At 38.0% G+C, this 21,749-nt stretch overlaps 1 protein-coding gene and 1 non-coding gene across 6 annotated transcripts; one reads left to right on the top strand and one right to left on the bottom strand.

Moving 5' to 3' along the window:
- Positions 1-592: 592 nt before the first annotated feature.
- Positions 593-20,285, bottom strand: LOC141763126 (rho guanine nucleotide exchange factor 7-like). Of its 5 annotated transcripts, none has more exons than XR_012593024.1 (22): positions 19,823-20,285; positions 17,821-17,904; positions 14,182-14,266; positions 13,533-13,657; positions 13,145-13,349; positions 11,037-11,128; positions 9,230-9,324; positions 8,756-8,851; positions 7,582-7,704; positions 7,348-7,486; positions 7,131-7,190; positions 6,844-6,990; positions 6,617-6,703; positions 6,451-6,529; positions 5,919-6,055; positions 5,605-5,829; positions 5,383-5,476; positions 4,873-4,962; positions 3,962-4,058; positions 3,571-3,625; positions 2,101-3,206; positions 593-2,049 (listed from the first exon to the last, which is right to left on the bottom strand). XR_012593024.1 is itself a non-coding variant. In XM_074627477.1 (22 exons), the coding sequence occupies exons 1-22, from the start codon at positions 19,985-19,987 to the stop codon at positions 3,084-3,086; spliced, it is 2,562 nt and encodes an 853-aa protein (XP_074483578.1). In that variant the 5' UTR covers positions 19,988-20,285; the 3' UTR covers positions 593-3,083. The 5 variants fall into 5 exon arrangements, 2 of the variants coding, with proteins under 2 accessions (XP_074483578.1, XP_074483579.1); XM_074627477.1 differs by adding an exon at positions 4,285-4,443 and having other exon boundaries at positions 593-3,206; XR_012593025.1 differs by lacking the exon at positions 593-2,049 and adding an exon at positions 4,285-4,443 and having other exon boundaries at positions 3,124-3,206; positions 3,942-4,058.
- Positions 16,982-17,054, top strand: trnar-ucg (transfer RNA arginine (anticodon UCG)). The gene has a single exon. It is a non-coding gene; the product is annotated as a tRNA-Arg (tRNA).
- Positions 20,286-21,749: the final 1,464 nt, after the last annotated feature.

Raw genomic sequence — 21,749 nt, 5'->3', positions numbered from 1 at the left:
TATATATATTAAATATATAATAAATGTATATATATATATATATTTATTATATATATATAATAAACATACATATATAAATATATATTTATATATATATTTACATTTATTATATATATATATAATATATATATTTATTATAAATAATAAATATATATATATAAATATAAATATTTATTATATATAATATATATATATATAAATATACATATTTATTATATATAATAAATATATATATATATATATATATACACACAACGACCTACGACCTTTCACTTATGTCAGTGAATGTTGGTTAAATATTGATTTATTAGCTGCAGAGAGGAATATATTGAGATTCAACTGTTTGATTCAACATTTTATTCACAGACAAATGGGTGAAATAAATAGAGGGGGGGAGGATGATTCTTCTCATAGTAACTACTGCAATCACCTTCATCACCATAACATTTGAACACACAATACATTAACATCATTCACTTTCAGTTAAATACATAAGTTAGAGTCAATAACTGGCATACTGTATAACATAGCTTGCATTAGTGTGGTCTCTAATTTCAGTAACATTTCAATTGTAGGTGTTTATGCTTAATAAAAGGAAATGTTCTTCTCCCCAAGGCATGAGAAATATGCTGCTTCTCTGTACAAATCATCTTTAGCGTGATCAAACAGGTCAAGTAGAAAATAAGTAGCGTTACAAATCAAAAACAGAGTAAAAACACAATCACAAATATAAAAATAAGAAATCATTTGACAGTAAGTTGCATATTGACATCGTAAAAATCATTAAAAAAAAAACATTTTCCAGTGTTGTATTGCTTGTACTTTGGTCTTGAAACAGAAACAGATATTTTGTTTAGCTCCGGAAGTTAAGACGAACTAAAAATGAACCGTGATTGTATCGGTGTGACACGGAGCTCTTTTCCTACAGTTTGCAAATCAATGCCTCAGTATCAGTTCAGTGTAGCATTTGATTGTTTCTCATCAAACAGTTATAGTTTATCCTTCTGACCATCATAATATTGACAAAGTGACAGTAGGTCCACAAGTTTAGAAAAACTTAAACATAGATAAAACTCAACGTCCTGACTTCTGTGAAGTGTTGAAAAATGGAAGGACTATTAAAGATGAATCATGTACATTTGGCTCTATTTTTCAACATTAAATCTCCAAGGACCTTATTCCAAAGGATATTCGTGGGCAGTGTGAATTTCAGCATTTTCAAACATATAGTTTATGCCTCTACTGCCTTTACATGGTGTGCATACAGCACTTATTAAAAAGAATAGATTGATTTTCATTTAAATGTCTGGTAGAGTTCAGTAATGAATAAATAAATTGTCAGATCATATTTTAGTTGCTTTTTGTGAGTTGATATTAATGTAACTGAAGTGTTATATTGTCTCATATCGATCGCAGGCCCCTGAATTCAATCAAATCAAAATCGTATCGTGGCAGACTTTGTGATATCTGCAAATATCGTAGCGTTGTCGAAAGACCCATATAATATCGTATCGTGGTGAAACTTGTGATTTAAACTACTAATTATATCCACAGTTTTCTTGATTGTATTTGTATCTACTATAATAACGCCCATACTACCCTGGTGTCTGGACTTTAAATGCTTTGCACAGTACATTAAATGTATAACTACATAAATATTTGAAAATAACACGATTCTAAATCAAGTGTCCTAAACCTTTAAATATTAATTAGAGTGTCTATCTGAAATTTTGAATAGAACTCAATCTGGGACAAAAAGCTGAAACTCCCTGATGGATGGGTTAATTCCTGAGAAAATCTCCCTCCAGTTTCCCTTCGACAATAACATGATTTTCCAGTAACTGCACATTTTTGAGATGTGTTGTTTTTGATTTCACATTTTTTGAGTTCACATTCTGCAATCTGCCCTTCAGTTATTAAAGTCAAAAATCAACTACTTTGTCTGATTTTGTCTGGTACAGCTCACTTGTAGGGCTGCAACTAACGATTATTTTCATGTCGATTAATCTGTTGATTATTTTTTTTCGATTAATCGATAAGTTGTTTGGTCTATAAAATGTCATAAAATGGTGAAAAATGTGGATCAAAGCCCAAGATGACGTTCTCAAATGTCTTGTTTTGTCCACAACTCAAAGATATTCAGTGTACTGTCATAGAGGAGTAAAGAAACCAGAAAATATTCACATTTAAGAAGCTGGAATCAGAGAATATTTTTTCTTAAAAAAATAACTCAAATTGATTAATCGATTGTCAAAATAGTTAATCAATTAATCAGTTCATATTTGCAGCTCTACTCACTTGTAGTTTATCTATCTGGGTTTAAAAACTACAAAAAAATATTCTATTCTTAAATATAATCAAAATAATCACACCAGGAATTTGCATATCCCATGAAGCAATGCAGTGAAATGTTAAGCTGGATGTTTTCATCATAGCTGCAATAATCTTTACACCACACAGAGAATTTAAATCTCCTCCCGTCACTTATAAGTGCTGTTAAATTTAGCTTTACTTTGAAATGAGTGCCCAACTACACTTTGTATTTGATATAATAAATAAACCAACTTTATAGTTTGTTAGAATCAAGAAAAATATATATTAAAATAGAATAAAAATTGCAGCCAATGAAATGAGGAGTGTGGAAAAAAAACATCTATTTCAAGTTTCAGTCTCTCTGAAATGTATAAACCCACGTAGCGTTGTTATTCATGCACGAGGCCAGTCAATAAAATACTGGCAGTGGTGCAATTTCATACTAAGGAGGAATAAAAGATAAATACACAAGTAGATGATGCTCCAAACAAGGCTGTTTGAAAAAGTAAAAGGAGGGTGACAGGAAGTGATGTCATCATGCCTACCAGCTAATTTGGCGTCACAGCTTTACGGTCAGTTGGGATGGCTTCGCTGAGGGCTGGCAGGCATTTTCTCTTGGTCCACAGTTGGGTCCACAGGTCACTGTGAAGGTCAAAGACATGTTGAATGAAGACGTAATTGGCAGCTTCTGTCCACACAGGTTGAACAACAGGTCATTTTGGTCATTTAAAAGTCAGACAGTGGTCTCGTCCATGATGATCAAACACATCTCAGAGGTTCGTCTCATCCCAGGTTGGGTCGTTCATGTTCTTCAGAACTCTCCGGACAATCCTCTCCAGCTCTTTCCTCGCTCGCTGCTCCTCCTCCAGCGTCCTCTTCATCCTCTTGTTGTCCTGGAGAGGTGAGACAAAAGAAGACGGGAAAGGAGAGGAGAGAAGATTGGAAGGGAGAAAAAAAAGAAGAAGAGTAGAGGGATGATATGAGATCATTTTGTTTGGATTAAATAAAACCTCAACTCTGCAACTGCTACACAACAATTTCCCTCAGGATTAGTAAAGTTTTTTCTTATCTTATGACAATCTAGGTAGAAACACACACAAGATATGTATTTAGCCACATTAATAGCAACTTCCTGGAGATTTATGGGTTCTTGGAACTAAATTTGGACCCTTTAAAGTGGGACATTTGAACAGGAAACTGATGATAATGAGAAGTCTGTGTTAGTGATGCATTTAAAAAAAAAACCTGCAGACTCACCTGTTTGAGTCCCTGGACCTCGTCTTTCAGGCTGTACACAGTGTCCACCAGACTCCTGCAGGAACAGAACAGCTTTACTTTAACACACAGACTGCAGCTGAATACAGACAGTGACTGACAAATCATCATTTCTCATATTCACATGGTGGTCTGTGTCTCTGGGACTTGTTTGACATATTTTGTTTTGCTCGTGTATTAAATGTAATATAATATGTTTTATGTTCCACTTTGTTCAGTATCGACCATTTTCTATATTTGTATTGTGTCTTTTGATGTTGCATTCTTTTATTCGCTGCTGCAGCAATTCTTTTGTCCCCACAGGGACTACTATCGAAGCCTAACGTAACCTTAACTTAAACCTAAAAACACACCTTCATGCCTCCTCTCTCACCTCTCCTCCACTACAGTTTGTCCGTTGCTCCTGGTCTCCTCCACTATAATCTTCTCCTCCTCTGGGAACAACATGTGAACATCCTTCCTGCTGGAGCCTGATTGAACAATGACAGCAGTGTAAGTTATTAACCCCACTTCAAAACAAACACACATCCAGCCATTGAATATACTGTACTAGGGGTATCTGCTTACTGAAGCTACTGTTTGGGGATGCACACAGGCTCATACACAAAGACACATACACACAGCAGGGGAAAGGTTTGGGAAGATATATAGATATACACTTCTATCCCTCTGTGGTTTACGACACCGATATCTTACGAGAAAACGAGGCAGTCCTGTAACTATGGGCGGTCCAGAGACTGTCATAATCCGAGTCCTCTGACTGGTCAGAACAAGGCAGGTTGCCGGGGAGACCAGCGACGGTGAGACTGGTGTCAGCGAGCACGTGGTTGTGCATGAGGTCAGTCCCTTGCCAGGCTGTACCATAAAGTAACCAGCAATAGATATAGGGGTTTGAACAAACCAAATTGAATGTTGGAGGGATGAGGGGAGGAGTATAAACCATATCGGATAAAGGATGAGAGGTTGGGTCATTTAAAAAAAAAAAAAACATAAATATGAGATTTGAACCAAATGCAACCAGAAATAAAAGGAAGATGGTTTGTGTGGGATAAATCATGTTAAAATTAAGGTAACAAGGTTAAGACACCATTCAGAATAAAAGGAGCATGATGGTGGTAGTAAAGTAGTAAATGAACAAAACAACGTTTGGAGGACGAGGAAAGAGCGGAGGAAAGGAAGACATGGAAAGAGAGGAGAGAGAAAAACATTGTTAGAGCTGACAGCGGTGGTTAGCAATAAGACAGTTGGCAGTGTGTGAGTATGCCGATTTGTGTGTGTACTCACTGGAGTTGAGCGTCTGTCGCGTCTTGGCGCTGGTGCAGTAGGCCTCGATCACTTTCAGTATCTGAGCGTCCTCCTCTAGAGCTGCTGTACCTGAGAGACAAGGACAGAGCAGAAGGACAGGTGAGAAGAGAGGCCTGGAGATGGTGGAGAAAAGAAAGTCTCCTGAAATACTGCAAACAGAGGACGTTCAGCTACACACCCTACGGCAGCCATATCAGAAATGGACATCTGTGGCTTATTTTGTTAATGAATTAGCCTTCTGTTTTTAATATAATTGAAGCAACCATTGCATCTTTTGGTGCTTAATAGCAGACAGATTAATGGGCTCATTATTTTTATATTATTTAACATTACCCGACAGAATGAACGACATCGTAACAAACATTTTAAAGTGACTAAAGCCTGTGTAGAGGCAATAGAGATACATGTGTATCATGTTACACTGTTTAAGGGCACATTTTCCCTTCACCATCGGAGAGGCGTATCTCAGTTGTTGAATTGTATACTTACTTTTTCTGACAGTGAAGTCCTCCTCTGAAGGTTTTCTCTCTGGCTTCCTCTTAGGGAGCAGCTTCTTCATGTTCTTGGGACTCTTACTCATATCCTACAAACAAAGACACAAAATATGTTAAGTAAGAATGTAGCTCCAATTCCAATTTAACAGGACTCAGAAAAGTATAAATCTTTGGGATAAAGTCAAGCAACGCATTTCAATATGTAAGTGAGCAGCACCTCCTTTACGCAGAGAGCAGCCGAGGGCCGGAGTGGAGGCGCAGGGCGAAGGCAGCTCAGGCTCCAGGGTTTAGGGGTACTCGGCGGCTCCAGGGGCCCCCACATTGGGCTGCTGTTGAGGCCCGTCCCGAATGAAGAGGGATGGGGGAGGGTGTGGTAGGTGTGTCCGGTGCTCCCTCCACGGGACTCCGAGTGTCTGGAGGGAGTGGCGGGCTGAGAGGGCAACTGGGAGAAACAATGGAGAGGTTATAGAAAACAGGAAAGGAAAACAAGTAGACGAGGATCAACTGGCTTACTGGTTAACTGACACTTACTGTGTGACAGATGGATTGAGTCTTCTGAGAGCGTGTGTGTGCGGCCGACGTGTGCGTGTGTTTGGTGAGAAGGTCGAGCCAGTCCTGTAGATCGTGTTGACTGTTACATGCCACCTGCAGCCGATCACACTGGCCACCTGAACAACAACAACACACACAAAACCAAATGTACAGACAAGCAGGCAGAGTTCACACAGACAAACACACAGTTGTTTCATAAATATAACGGCAAGCCTTCACACAAACATTCTCTACAGTTAAACTCCACTCTTCACTTTGTGGGAAGAGTCTTGATGTAATGTGATGTTGCCTTTTTTACAGTATTCAGGAGTTTCCTTACTTGAGTGATGCTGTTGACTTTAAAAGACGCTATAGATTTACATTATAAGGGAGTGCAAATGTAAGTGTGAATACCGAATTCCCCTTGTTATCCTTTCAGGTATCAAGAGTAAAGATGCGACAATCAGGCTGATGTGATCTTGTCTTAAACAATGACAAAAGGTCCACAAGTTAAATGAGAGAAAGGGCTGACCAGATATTTCAAAAGCGTTCCTCAGGTTTTCTCCGTCTTCTATTCTGGAGATGAGCATTCCTGTCAGCGGCATCCTTCCCTATAGAGACACACACAAATACACAGTTATATGCTGCTGACAATCATAGACTGCTTTTAAGTTTAATGTAATGTACTGCAAACATACCTGATAGATGAATCCACTCATCCTCAGGCTGGCAGAGAGCACGAGCAGAGTGTGAGGGAAGAGGACGAGGTAGCGTTCATTTGACTCCTGAAAAAAAATAAAAACTTTTACGTACTTTTTCTTAGTCACTTGAACTTAACACTCTCGCGTGTTCATTTCGGGTCTGAACGTAACCTAAGGGTACTTTCACATGACAGATGTTTAGGTCAATGAGTCAGTGTCGGTACCTGACAGTTCTGTGTGTGGACCGTGGCCTGGGACATGTGGAGAACCGGGCCGAGGGTTCTGATGTCATCCCCCTCCCAGTTTCTGATTGGCTCTGTTAAGATCTGCAACTCCAGGTCCTTCCTCTTCCTCACCTCCTGGCACTGAGCCTGAACACACACAAACACACAGAAGCATTCAAAGGCGCATGAAAGCACAAAACGATGTATATTATATTATAAATGTTAAGGAGTACGTGGTGGAAGGTGGTAGGGACTAATTTACATGTTTATGTGTGTTTGTATCTTACTGCAAAGCTTTTAAAGTCCATCATGGCAGCAATGAGATCAGCTCTGTCGGGGTGTTGGTCCTAAGACAAAGAAGAAATAAAACATTGAAACACATTCTTTTCAATATCATGCATGGAGATATTGAAAAAAACACTTCAAAACAGAAAAACAGAAAGTAAATTGTTAACAATGAAATTGGTTTATTTGGATAACAACAGAGACAGACAGGTTGCTGACCTCCATGTGTCGGTCCAGTTCTTTCAGCAGCGTTGGGTATCTCTCCAGCCTGGTGAAGGGTTTACTCAGGCTAGTGGTCAGAGTCAGGATCCCAGGACTGGATGCCCCCTTTGATTCCATGAACTCCGCCAGTTCCTCACTGTGATGCACACACACAGACAAGATATATTCACACACTTTTAGAACAAACACAACAAGAAAACCTGTAAACACAGTATGTATCTCTGATTGTACCTGTGTTGTGTGAGTACATTGACAGCAGACGGGTGGTTGGAGCAGTAGGCCACATAGAGGATCTTAATCTGGGGCATCAGATTCAGGAAGAACCCCCCGATCCTCTGCTGGTTCTCTGGGAGTCTACACACACACAAATGACATGTTAGACTGGATAACAACTCTTTGGTATTTAATCACGCATAAATATAGAGATGGGGGCATCAGCTAGTCCTCAGGGATTCATACAAATCTAGTAAGAATCATACAAATCTGGACTCTCTAAGTAGGAAACAACATTCACATCAAGGCTGCGTTCAAGTCCATAAAGGTTCCTCTTCTGCAAAACTGATCATTTGGTGACAAACATCAAATAATTGACCATACCAACCAAATAATAGTTGGTCCGTTTTTCTGTTTGTTGATGAGATTTTAAGATTTGAATTACACATTTTACAAACTTAAAACATACATTTAATTTTCTGTATCTCTTTAAAAAGACACCTGCTGTATCTCTCTCGGCTGCAACTACACAGCGCTCAGTGTGTTACTTCAGTCCACCACTAGATGTCTCTGTAGCTTTAATAACTGCCTGCATTCAGCTCCACTCAGGCTAATATCAGGTCTGAGCTTCAGCACAGAGGATGTACTGTAAGTTAAACAGGATGTTAGCATGAGCAGTTCATCAGGGTTTTGTGCAGGTTTCAGAGAGCCGAGTTATAGACTCTATAAGAGATTTTATTCCCACCTGGAAGTGAGATTAAAACCAACAAACTGAATACCTACTGGACCAAAGATATTACATTTTGTGTCGCAAGACAATAAAAGCTGCAAAAGCTCAGATTTTAAGAGTTGGAGAGTCATTTTCATTGAAAATAGTTGTTGATTCATTTCCTGTTGATTATTGTCGACTAGTGGATTAATCATTTGAGCTCTCCGATTAACCGTGCTCTATACAGACGTCATTTAGGTGTACCACATCGTGGTGAAAGTACTCCTGCATCAATAACTGCATTTGACAGCATCTAGTGTTTAATATATTTTATACTAAGATTGACTTTCATAGATATCCCTATGTGATTACAGCAATGCTTTACAAAGAAATCCTTTTTAGCCAGCTATTGATGTGATGTCATCATTTTACTCTACGTTTCAGTAGCATCTGTAGCAGACAGGTGGAGATTGGTGCACTGACTTTGTGTGCTCCTCCAAGGACTGAACCAACATCTGCTGGAAGGTCGAGATCTCCTCCAGATTCCCCTGAATGTGACTGATGTCAATACTGCTGAGTCTGCAAAACAGAGGAGAGGAGAGGAGAGGAGAGGAGAGGAGAGGAGTCATTCATAGTTTAATATAAATCATAAGAAGGATATTAATTCATACTTGGAATCCAATCAAAATGGATCGCTGACATTTTCAATAAAAAGCTTGTATAAATAAATCACTATACTTGCCAAGCTCCAATATATAGCAGGGATAGTAATTCATGTACAATGAATTTTGTAATATATGTAATGTATTCAATATAGGATGGCAGAATATGTGGTACTGTATATAACATCCAGTATTCATATTGGTTTTGCAATAGATATGCTCCTGTGTGTGCCGCTCTCTCTCTGAATTCTGACTCTGTTGAATAAAACAGTAAAAAGTGTAAAAATAACTCCACCTGTCTGTGGGGTGAAGTGAGCGCAGGTATGAGCCCAGGAGACTCTGAAGCTCCCTCGAATATTCACTCTCTGCTTCCAGGATGTTCTGCAGGACCTGACAGAGACATGGACCACACATTACAGTGAGTGATACAAAGAATAAGTAATGGAAAAAGCAGTTTTAAATGGCAGTACTGTAAACTTTTGACCATAAAAATCCCTATTCCCATTAGGGCTGTCCTCGACCAAAGAAATTCATAGTCGCCTAACACTCACGATTTTGTCGACTAATCTGTAAAGCTGAGTTTACAGCAGCCAATAAAAGAACATTTAAAATACATAATTCAAATGTAATATATCACTCGAAATATCCTTTGTAATTATTATTACAAAGCAATATATTGAAGCATCCACATTGTCTTCCATTCGTGTAAGACATCGCCTCCTGCTAATGACATCCTGCTGAGGCTAAATGGCTCTATTGGCTTATTAGCAGGAGATGTCTTTTATATTAAACTAATGGAGGGAGATATCAGACCCTATGGGAGCTCTAACACCAGCTCGAGTAGCTTTCCATGGCTCTGACTCTACAGGCTAATTGGCTAATCTCTCCACTACATCACAACCTCTCAGGGATGAGGGCTTCTGGTTAATGCTCCAATTGTTTATCTATAATACATTTTGATATGTTTAGATATATTTTCTTTTTCTCTGTACTGTTTTTTTAATGTATTTCATTGTTTTTATTTGATTTTTTCCACTTTTTGGTTAGTTTTTCTGCTCATTTTGTGGCTTCTTGACCTCTCCTGACACATTTCTTGTTTTTTTTATTGACTGGATTTTGTGCGGTTTTATGTGTGTGCAAATAAATTAAAACTTAAAAAACTGTTTGTTATGTATTCCTTTTTTTTTTAAATATAAAATGCTGTGTAAGAGGGCACGGAGAGGATGCCATTGCAGGATTTACAAACAAGAATATGGTGAAAATGTTAGTATTTTCAAACTTGAAACAGCTACACGAACACACACACAAATAGCCCAAAGCCTGCATCTTCTACTTATACAAGCTTCTGTCTCTTTCTGTCCATTAGAAGAAAAAAAAAACTTTTTTATGTCTTCTTTTTTTTTTTTTTTTTCTGTCTGGGAACAGCTTTGACTTCAGGCAATGTGTTTTTTGAGTGAGTGTGTGTATGTGTGTGTGTGTGTGAAAGAGAGGGACTCAGGTACCCCAACTAAAGATGGACTAGAGAGACTGTCGCAGCTTGTTGCATTATTAAAACACACACACACTAACACAGACGCAGCGGCAGAAGCCAACCCTGGGGCAAGGCTGCCCCAGAAACCACTGGGATGGAAGAAATAACCTACATTACATCTGATGCACTCTCACACACACACACACATACACACACACACACGCAGCTCACAATGGGGGTGCCATGCAGACTCCGAACATGATCACATGCTGCTTATGCACGCACAGACAGACACAGCTACACAATGATTAATTGGATGTGCGGATGAAAAATAATTGATTGCACAGAAGCAGGCACACATGTGAGAACTATGTGTTCATTCGGTTCTCCCCATCAGTCTAAGCAGGAGAGATCGACATTTTCTGGGTAATGATATCTTCACGATTCATTACCCAGAAGTCTAAACATGTATCCTGAACTAAACTAGACCGAATTCAAATATAATTATAGTCCTGTAGCTATTCTGGTAGAAGTGAGATCCGGTAGATTTCCTTCCTCTTTCCATGAATGTGAGAATATTTGGTCACCGTGAAAGACAGTTTTTACAGACACACTAGAGTATGATGCTTACCACGTTGTAGTAGGTCTTACTGATGATGGTGGTGTCGAAACCTTTGGGGGGGCTTTTCAGTGTCCCAGACTTTGGCTTGTCTAATGTCTTGTCTTCAGAGAGAGAAAGAAGGAGAGAATTATTTCAAAAACAGATGGACACAATAACAAGGTGTAAGCAAGTTGCATCGAGCTACACTTAAACTGCTGACCTGAAAAACGACAATGATTATCTTCACATTATTTTAAGCCAACAGCAAAATAACTACATGAATACACCTTCCGCTTTATTGTGGTGTGTCTCACTAGAAAGCTTACAGCTCCCGTGGTGGCCGAGGTGTCATCCCCGTTCAATAAATAAAATAAAATCACATAATAAAACTGTCTCTTTTATGAAGTTCCAACATTTCCTGACTGCAGGGCAACGCCGCGGCCGTATATTCTACAGAATGTAGGACAACCAATGATTGAACGCTTTAATTTACTGCCTCCACGATGTCATTTCACTGTCCTGGTTAGTGTATGGCTCGTAATAGCGCATGCTGTCATATCCTTCACGTCACTATTGTCCTTTGCACACATTAAAATCCAGAAGTATTTTCTAGATAACGGGCAGCTTAATGTACTTTTAAGAGCTAATTGCAGCTGAATCTACAATAATCTGGATGTTATGAACGATACAAAGGTATTCTTTGCTTAGCTTTTCGTTGGATTGTATGACTAATCTTGGTCTTGTTGCATAAACAAAGGAAGGTCTTAAAGACAGCTGTATAATCTATAGATCTTTATTTTTCATGTGTCAGTCTCAATAAAAATTATTTATGTCAGTACACCAAGACAACAGGCTCCTGCAGCCTCCTATTCACCACAGCCATCATAACTTTGAAGCTTGCTATCTCACTCTAACTCTCTCTAACTGCCTCTGGCCATATGCATTTACTGCCACTCCTCAGTGCGCTGTTATCATGCTCCTTGTTTTTCTGCTGTAAGTTTTAAGTCAGGAAGCTCCTTTCTATAGAGCAACTCGGGCACTTCCTGTCTTTGTGTGCTTGTGGAGCTTCCTTCCTCTGTTCCTGCCTTCCCTCCTCAGAAAGCAACTCAACCAACCAGCGCAATCGAACCTCGAGAATAAGGCTCTTACAAGCACAGGAGGCAGCGGTTAACAGCCTCAACGGTGTTCAGTTTGAAGTCAGAAATGAACTCAGATTTTCAATATTGTTCTCATATTTCTATGAAAAACTCATCAATCCTAAGAAGTAAAAATAGGAGAAACAGCCTGCAGAGAGTGCTCTACTTTAAGTCTGTACCCCAAGTACAAACACAGCAATTATCTCACATTTCTTGTGGAGAAAAAAATCAAGTTTGTGACCCAAAGATCAAAATAAGTTTAAAAACAATAGATATATTTTGTTTCTTGTTGATTTAGATATTAAACAAAGTAGTGGACATGGATTTAGTAAGTCTAAAATGCCTTTATCTTCTCTCGATATATCCCCACACTCCTAATTATAAGCTCTCTAAATTGAATGACTCAGAACCTTAAATTATTAAAATCCCTAATCCCTCATTCTATGCAAGACTTCACTGTGTTTAAAGAGTTACGCAAGAGAGGAACGTCTGATCTAATGAACCAAAATAAAAGCATCACATAAATTAGCTCTGCGTTATGGTACTTTTCAAGTGTAATTAGGCCAGTCTGCTTCCGTAAGACATCATGCTAAAACTAAAAGAGGCAGAAGGTCATCGTCAGTAAAAAATAGACGTGCAGGAAGTCTGTTTGGTGTGTATCACTGTCTTGCACACTTCAGATTCATATAAGGAGGTTTGGGTCTACTATAATGTTTGATATACAGCAGTATGTGCCTTAACTTTAACACAAGAAAGTGACTCAAATGTTTATTTTAAAGCAATATAGTATTAATAGCTCTTATCTTGAAGTCTTGGTGGAAGCACTGCAAAAAAATGTTATAAGCAAGCTGTTGTATTCTGAATCATCTGCTGTTAACATAAGACTTATATGCAGGAGATGTAACCAAACCATCAACTGTAACCAAGACAACAGTGATGAGCCAGTTAAGTTTGCCCTGAAAAATGATGCACAGCATCTGAAGCAATAAGAGCTGCACCCACCGCTTCCTTTCAGCTCCCGTACGTAGTTACTGGGGAACCAGCCAGAGTTGCCGCTGACCGAGCCTTCCCACCATCCCCCCTCCTCCTGCCGGCTCACGCTGATGATGTCGCCCTTGGAGAAAGAGAGCTCGTCTTCATTGGTCTGCTGGAAAGCATAGCGCGCCTTGAACAGCGCGTGGCCACACCCGCTGCCCTCTGACATGTCCTGAGGATGAGGAGAACAAAGAGCTGACTGACGATGTGCTGGCTGAGTACATGAAAACACACAAGATATACCAGTGGCTGTTTTCATAACACACTAATCAGATTTGTAGATCTAACCTCGGCCAGTGTTTGCCTACTGTCATTACTCATGAGATATGTTGTTGTCGTTGTCATGGTAACTCACCAGGCTGCGGTACTGAGGCTGCAGCACTTTAGAGGAGCGACTCTGAGTGTTCAGGGAGTCAAATGACTTGATCCTCAGGTGTGACGAGTGCGGCGCACACACACTGTCCTCAGAAACGCTTAAATCTGCACACACACACAGTGGTTCAATTAATAGACAAGTTAAACCATCAAAAGATCTAAAATGTATTATAAAATAATGATAGTAGTGCTCAAAATAAACCTAAAGAGTATTTATCAAATTATTATTATTTTATACAGTATAAAGAAATATGTACGACGACGGAGGGGGGTAATATTCAGAAAAAAACTTGGATATTCTCTGAGATAACACAATTTTACCACAATTTTGCTCAATTTCTTTGAAAGATTTGCACATTTTTTTCTCGTAAATTTACCACTTTATAATGTCAGAAAATCTCTGTTTTTTGATGGAAATTTGCCACTTTAATCATGTTTATTTCTCGGAATATTACCCCCTACCCCAGCTCCATAATTATTATTGTTTTACCTACAATGGCTTTAACAGTAACTAGTAAAAACTAATTAAGGTGAATTAAAGAAGGGACAAATAAAAAGACTGCAAATATGAAGTGTGCTGTAACATACACAATACACACACATGCACATAAACACAATAATAATCTCACCTTCAGTAGCTTTGTTGAGGGCAACCAAGGAGTTTAGGACCTTGGTGAAGTTCAGACCCTGCAGGAGGTCATTGACCTCAAAAGGCTAAAGGGGAGAAAGAGGAATAAAGAATATTAAATGAATATTAAAACAGCAATAAAGCAAAGAGAAGTTTGAGACAGAAGAGGAAAGAAAAAACATGTCACACATTCATAATAAATGTATAGAGCATAACGTCAGCAAGGACACAGAGCGGCCTTCCTGACATTTGGTGGGAAATAGAAAGAGAGGGACCTTTAACCTCCAGTTTGTGATCAGAATAAAATGAACATTTACTACAACAATAAAAAATAGCTTTCTAAAACACATAACAACACAGTTTATTGACCGCATTTTCTTTTTAGAAATGTGGTTTTGTTCCTTTATAATATCCTTATTTAGCTTCTATCAGCTCTCATTACAAATTACATAATGAAAACATATGTCAATCCTAAAAATGCAAAGTTCAGAGGGGGGTTTACATCGCTGCTCCAACTGCAGTCTGGAGCAGGATTACTCAAAGTCTGAGCTTCCCCTTGTAATCTCCCCATCACACACACACACAAACACAGACGGCCATAATCAAAATACCTCTGAAGCCCCTAATCTTGTGTATACCACCACACGCTGACTGACTTCTACATTCCCAAGGCGTGAAGGTGGAACAATGTGATTTATCCTGATTTAAAAACACAATTAATTCAAAATATTTCACATTAAATTGCTACGGGTAAATGCTGAGAGCAGCCAGAGATAGTCGAACATAAGATTTCCTAAATCCTAATTCTACTTTAGTCTCTTTAATCAAATGATAAAAACTACGCCGCTCTTTAATGTAGTCCTGCTTTTAAGAACCCACTTGGTCTGATTTATGTACACAGGCTGATTAGTAGTCAGAGCAGCAGTTAATACATACTTCCATCTCTCCCACTGGCATTGGGCCATGATACAAAACGAGGCTTTCTATGCAACGCTGCAGTAGAAATGTACCAGGTTGTATTTGTGCACATTTTAGGTATTTAGCTGCCGCTCTTCCAGAACAATAATCAATAGAAATGATCCATACTGAAATCTGACACCCACATGTAGAGTGTCAGCGACAAAGAAAGGCACTCCCAGAAGGATCTCATACCGCACTAATGGAGAAAAAGTGCAGTTGATATTGAACTATTAGATAGCACTTTATTGATCCCAGAAAGAAGTTGGTAGATTTTGGGTGACTATATTTGTTAATTATCGTAAACGATGAGCTCGACTGGTTCAATAAGACAGAAAGGACATCTCATCCTGTGCATGAATGTCAATTACAGGAGCTGCTGCTGATGTCTGATCAGTATTATGAGGCGTTAGATTCCTCTAATTCCAAATAATACATTATTAATCATGATTATTTGTTCGTCTTCAGGGAACAAATTAGTTTTACCGCTCTTGAAAGTTTTATGTCAACAGACCTGTGTTTACTTTCACATTGTACTTGTAAATGTATACATCTTTAAATCTAAATTAATAGTTTCTTAAAGTTAAATATTAATACAATTTTGCCTTATATAAATAACAGTGATGCCGCTACAGTAAGCAACCAAATAAAAGATATTAATAACTTTTGGAAAATTTTGATAATCGATCGGTTTGAGTATTTTTTTTTAAGAAAAAAAAGTCTAAATTCTCTGAATTTAAATTCTTAAATGTGAATATTTTCTGTTTTCTTTACTCCTCTATGACAGTAAACTTAATATCTTTGAGTTGTGGACAAAACAAGACATTTGAGGACGGCATCTTAGGCTTTGGGAAACACTGATCCACATATGCTGACATTTTATAGACCAAACAACTAATCAATTAATCGAGAAAATAATCAACAGATTAATCGAAAATGAACAAAAGTTAGCCCTAATTGCAGTTATGTTCAGGTTATAGTGAAAACACTCTCGCATGCAGCTGTGACAAGCAGAAAGCACATAATCCCAGCATGCTTTAAACAGACGGCTGTGATTGGTCCAACAGTTTACCTGATAACAGGGAGCGCTTGATTCAATGCGGCAGACATGGCACTCTGAATCAATATCCCACCCGATTACGTTTAATTAACAGCCAAATTTATGATCTGATTATAGCTCAACCACTCTGTAATCCCGCTCTACAGTCTGGCTCATCCTCTGCTCCTCTGATGAGTGTGAGGGAGAATTACCACGCTGATGTCAGTCAGGCTGCTGGTAATGGAGGCCTTGGCTTCCAGCAAACATGGCTGACATGCTTCTAATCAACCTGATTGGAAAATCCACCGACTGCCAGACGTCTTGCATTACGTCAGCCCACCCTTCTCCTCTCCACTATTTCAGGGCTTTTAGGGACGTCAAAATCATTTTCCCAAGTCTGGAGCAAAACCGTGTTACAGGTCTACAGCCCAGGACTCCTGTGTTGCATAATCTGTCCTTTTCCATTATGGTTACATGGCTTTTTCCATGGATAAGATCAATAGTGAGAGAGAAACCACTCACTAGCCCTCTCTACACACCCACTGTGAAGCAGGATATAACCTGGTTAGGCCCACTGTTGTGCAAACACACAGACACATGCACACACCCTACTATGGTATGAGCTCTGATAACAACACAGATGAACATAGATAGTTTTTAGATAAACAAGCCAACAGCCAAACACTAAAAAAAAGTATTTTTAACTCTTGAATAAATAAGTCTGCCTTTTTTACCAAAGATTAACTCTTTACAACTGATCAACTGAACTATGACAAAAGCGTATTGTGAAACTCAAGTTTAGTGTGACCACGTGGCCTAATGGATAAGGCGCCTGACTTCGAATCAGGAGATTGAGGGTTCGAGTCCCTTCGTGGTTGAAATCTTTAGCCTGGCATGATGTTGAAAGCATATTTGCCAGGAAGTTGAGTACAAAGCAAATTACACTTACTGACGTAACTTTGTAATGTTTTGGGTCAGCTGACTCTTCCTACACTCTTTTTAATTACTTAGCTATAGTTTCTCCTCTGTGTTATTTATTAGTATGATTTTGTGTGCCCCCTTTGTAAAGCGTCCTTGGGTTTCTGAAAGGCGCTATAAAAGTCGAATTTATTATTATTATTATTATTATTATTATTATTATTATTATTATTAATAAACATGCAGTAACAGCCAAACATGAACAATTAGTACATGGTTTATTATCCATTAATAAAGTCATCAGTTCCAACTTATAAAGTGTGACTTATAAGAATGTAAAGCCAGAAAAGAAACTCTTATTTTATTCCTTCCTATGAGTAACACCAGCTTACATTAGTGTCTATTTGTTTTATGAATAACTCATTGGAGGTCACCTTTTGTATTTACCACTATATCAATGTGGTTAGATGTTTGAGTGGATAAGAAATAAACATTGAATTAATTAATTAATTAATTAGACACAGCCATATTTACTATACTTGTTGCTGTTAACAGGAGTAAACAGGCTAATCATTAACAGTTTAACAGACCTTATTGATTAAACACCGAGATAATAACTTTTATAAGGTGGTATAAAGGATAACTAGGTGTGTCTTGGTGTGGTGTATCCTGCCTTCGTGACGTCACACAGTGTAAACGCATTAATAAACATTGACATGTACTCACCTCCACACCGAAACACCCGCAGCCGGTGATAAACTCACTAATGTTCCTCTGACTCTCGCTCTCTCCCCTCGGTTCCTGGAAGAACTACACACACAAAAGTAGCTAAATTAGCCTCAAATACTCACAAGAAGTATTAATAACCCGTTAATGACGGTTTTAAAGAGTAGTTAAGCATGAAAACAGTCTTATTCGAGGCGTTGCTAGGACACCTGCCACTTGCTGCTTATCAGTAATCAAGGTAGCTATAACAACAAGCTACACTTCCGGTTTAAACTTTCAAACTAAAGTAGATATTTTCATATATTTCCTGTGTAACATTGGGGAGTGTCGGTAAACGAGCAATATATATATCGAGGTCTGATGCCGACACAAAATTGGACTAGCCGTGCTAGCAAGGCTGTTCCTAGATGAGGTAAAATACATAATATAGAGGGTGATATTGCTGCTGACTTTTATTTTGAAAGAAACTGTGTAGTAGTTGGATAAGCCAAAGGAGGATATGACGTTGACAGGTTCGTGTGTGTGTTTCATTTTTTTATTTATTTAATAATTTAGGGTTTTTTTTAATCATTGATTTCTTAATTTTTGGGGGGGTTTTGCATCATCTTTTAAAAATATATTATTGTCTTTTTTTTGTAATTAGTATTTTTTTTTTTTTTTACATGAATATTGTCACATTTTGGTCCACAAATCAATCTCCTATAAGCAAAATAATATTAATATAAAATAATAATAATAAATAAATACATTTAAAAAATAATATCTACAAAAATCCTAATATACAAATAAAATACAAAAAAAATAAAATAAAATAAAAGACAAATAAAATACATATTCCTACATTAATTTGCACCATGGTCTAATCTAATTTACATGCATCCAATCAATTTTCACACACAGAAAGGGTGTGTGTGTGTGTGTGTGTGTGTGTGTGTGTGTGTGTGTGTGTGTGTGTGTGTGTGTGTGTGTATGTGTGTGTGTGTGTAGTAGTGAGAAATTAAAAAACAAAGGGTACAAAAAGAAGAGCACTTAAAAATGAGGATAAAATAGTACAGTAAAGCCTGTTTATTAAATCAGTAAAGTTAACAGTAGGCTATTCTATACAATATTAGACCAATTTAATATTTACCACTGCCTGCTCCCTTTGACTTTAAATAGATTTTTTAATAACAAACAGGGGGAAAACACTTAAATGTCAAAGTGAAAACAAATCTCTGAATTCTTGTAAATAATGTATACATTTTGATGTTTTGATTTTTTTTTTCTGTAGGGTCTATTGCAGGTCCTTTCTTCCTGCAGCTGTCAGACTCCACAACCTGCACTGCTCCCGGTAGACCACAACCAGCACTGCTCCCAGTAGACCACTTACACACCAAAAAACTGACAATAACCTGCTATTTTCAGGTGGAATTTCATTTCATTGTCACTGTGCAATATCATTTTCCACTTGTGCAATTTTGTTAATAGTCTGTTTATTGTCAATACTGTATATACTGCTCCTATTTTTATACTTCCTTCTATTTAAATGGTTCATATTTTGTTACACTTTGTTTAGCTCTTTTTTACTGTGTTAGCTGATGCATCTTGTTTTTTGCACTATCCCCTTTGCTGCTGTACACTGCAAATGTCTCCACTGCGGGACTAATAAAGGAATATCTTATCTTATCTTATCTTATCTTATCTTATTATGATTATTGATGGATTCATTTCATTTTTAAAAATATTTTTAAAATTCTTCTTTTTATTGCCCATTCAAATTTCAAATAAAGAATTATTTTGTGATTTAGTCCATTTATTCATAGATTAATAAATTTGTAAACAAATGTATTAATGGCTATTTATTTATTACTATTTACTCTTGTGTTCCTCCATAGTTCACAGGATAATTGGGTTTATTTATTTATTTATTCATTTATTCATCCCATGTTTTTATATAAAAAAAATATATTCAATAATGTTTTTTTTGTTTAGTTTTTTTTCCTGTATGCCTCCATCCACTTACTTTGTCCACCGTCCCAGGCTTGAGTCTCTCCAGCAGCCTGCAGAGTACCGCTCCATCCTGCAGGGAGGTCTGGAGGAAAGCCTCCGGATCAGAGATGCTCTTCTTGGGAGACTCCAGGACCCCCAGCGTGATGAGCCACGTTACCGTCTGCTCGGCCGAATTCATGCCTGGATGGATCTCTATAATGTCATAAAACAACAGCAGCAGCAGCACTGTGTGCAGAGTCCAGTCTATATCCTACTGGTGGTCCAGTCCAGAGAGACAGGAGGGTCAGAACAGCCCAGCCTTGGATGGATCACACAGCCTGTTGTTGCAAAATATAAATAAAACAGATGTGGAAATGAGAAAGAAGGTTCCTTCCTTTAACTGCTCCGTATTGTCCCTCTCTCTCTCTCTTTTCCCCTCAGCGGATGTTGGCATCACCTTTGCTTGTGTGCACAACTGTAGCAGCAGATCCAGAGTCAAGAGAGACACTGTAAGACACCACTTCCTCTGACAGGTTTCAAATTAAAAGCAATCTTTTCGGGAAGTTTGTTCAGTGTTGACAATCATTTTGTTTTTTATCATCACCATTGCTCTCTTTTTATTTGTACACTATTTTGATTTATATATTTTTTTGGCAACACAAATGTCTTTTCATGCAATGATACTACAGAGTCAGATCAGTCTTAAAATTAATATATAAATTATATTTAAATGTATTTATTTTACCTTATCTTATTTTAATTCTTGATTGTTTAATCCCGGGGGGGAAATTCAGGTGTCAAAGCAGCAAAGCACAGATACAGAGGCACAGGTGTACAAAAAGATTATAAAACAATGAATAGAAATACAAAATATACATAGTGAATGGACATAGTGAATGAACATAGTGAATGGACATAGAGAATGGACATAGTGAATGGACATAGTGAATGGACATAGAGAATGGACAAAGTGAATGGACATAGTGAATGGACATAGTGAATGGACATAGTGAATGGACATAGTGAATGGACATAGCGCGCACCGTCCGTCAACAAAAAAAAGTAGTATACAATAAATAGATGTAATATGTGCAGTCTATAAAATGGTATATGGGATGTAGTGTAAAGTAATGTTAAAGTTTAAAGTGCACCAGTGGTTAGGAGAGGTGGTTGCAGGTAGTGCAGATAGATGCAGGTAGATGCAGATAATCCAGATAGTGCAGATAGTGCACTTTACATGTGGGGGTCAGCCTTGGTTGTGGAGCCTTACGGCTACCAGCAAGAATTAACAACAAATGAATTGCAAATTAACCGGGCTGCAGTAATAGAAATATCTAAATCCAAACATTAAACCAGTAAACTGCTTAACACTGCAAATATAATTGAATGACTTGGGCTGTCTTTTCAGAACTAGCACTTCTGTCAGTAATTTTGCACTTTTACTTTGAAAATAAAACCGTCTAACTTCCGGTTTAGCCCCTGCTCTCATGGATGAGTTTGACGCAGAGGACGCACAGGACCGTCCCGTCGATGACTAACAGGCTCATTAAACCACACAGAGAAGATAAATCTGATGAAAGTCACACGCTGAAATACACCATTACATTTCCACATGTCTGAAATTGAAATGCATTTCTATATATTCAGCAAGCTTCTCTCTATTTCCAGCAATATGTTGGACATATATATGTTGGTCAGCAGTAGGGCTAATTGTGCCAATGCACTGATTTATTCAATGAACCACAACTTGATTTCTTCCTGTGACTGCAGGGGCATGACATTATTAATTCATTGACTGGAAGCCTTTTATCAAATGTGTCAAACTGGGCTGTGTCTCCCTCTGTTGGTCACTTTAAGTTATAGGTTTTGCTGAAAGTTTCCACTTTGCAGGAGTTTGTTAAAGGTCCCATATCATGCTCATTTCAGGTTCATACTTGTATTTTAGGTTTCTACTAGAACAT

Source organism: Sebastes fasciatus, chromosome 24 (genome assembly GCF_043250625.1).
Source record: "Sebastes fasciatus isolate fSebFas1 chromosome 24, fSebFas1.pri, whole genome shotgun sequence".
Classification (NCBI taxonomy): Eukaryota; Metazoa; Chordata; class Actinopteri; order Perciformes; family Sebastidae; genus Sebastes; species Sebastes fasciatus.
The sequence above is the reverse complement of the archived record's forward strand: the minus strand, read 5'-3'. Positions and strand labels throughout refer to the sequence as shown.

What these genes read in the sequence shown, in the direction of transcription:
- LOC141763126 (XM_074627477.1), bottom strand. Translation starts at nt 19,987, where the DNA reads ATGAATTCGGCCGAGCAGACGGTAACGTGGCTCATCACGCTGGGGGTC. An exon ending in AGCCTCAGTACCGCAGCCTG is followed by an intron (nt 13,350 to 13,532) that starts GTGAGTTACCAT and finishes CCTCATCCTCAG; the next exon opens with GACATGTCAGAGGGCAGCGG. An exon ending in TCCTTGGAGGAGCACACAAA is followed by an intron (nt 7,705 to 8,755) that starts GTCAGTGCACCA and finishes GTGTGTGTGTAG; the next exon opens with ACTCCCAGAGAACCAGCAGA.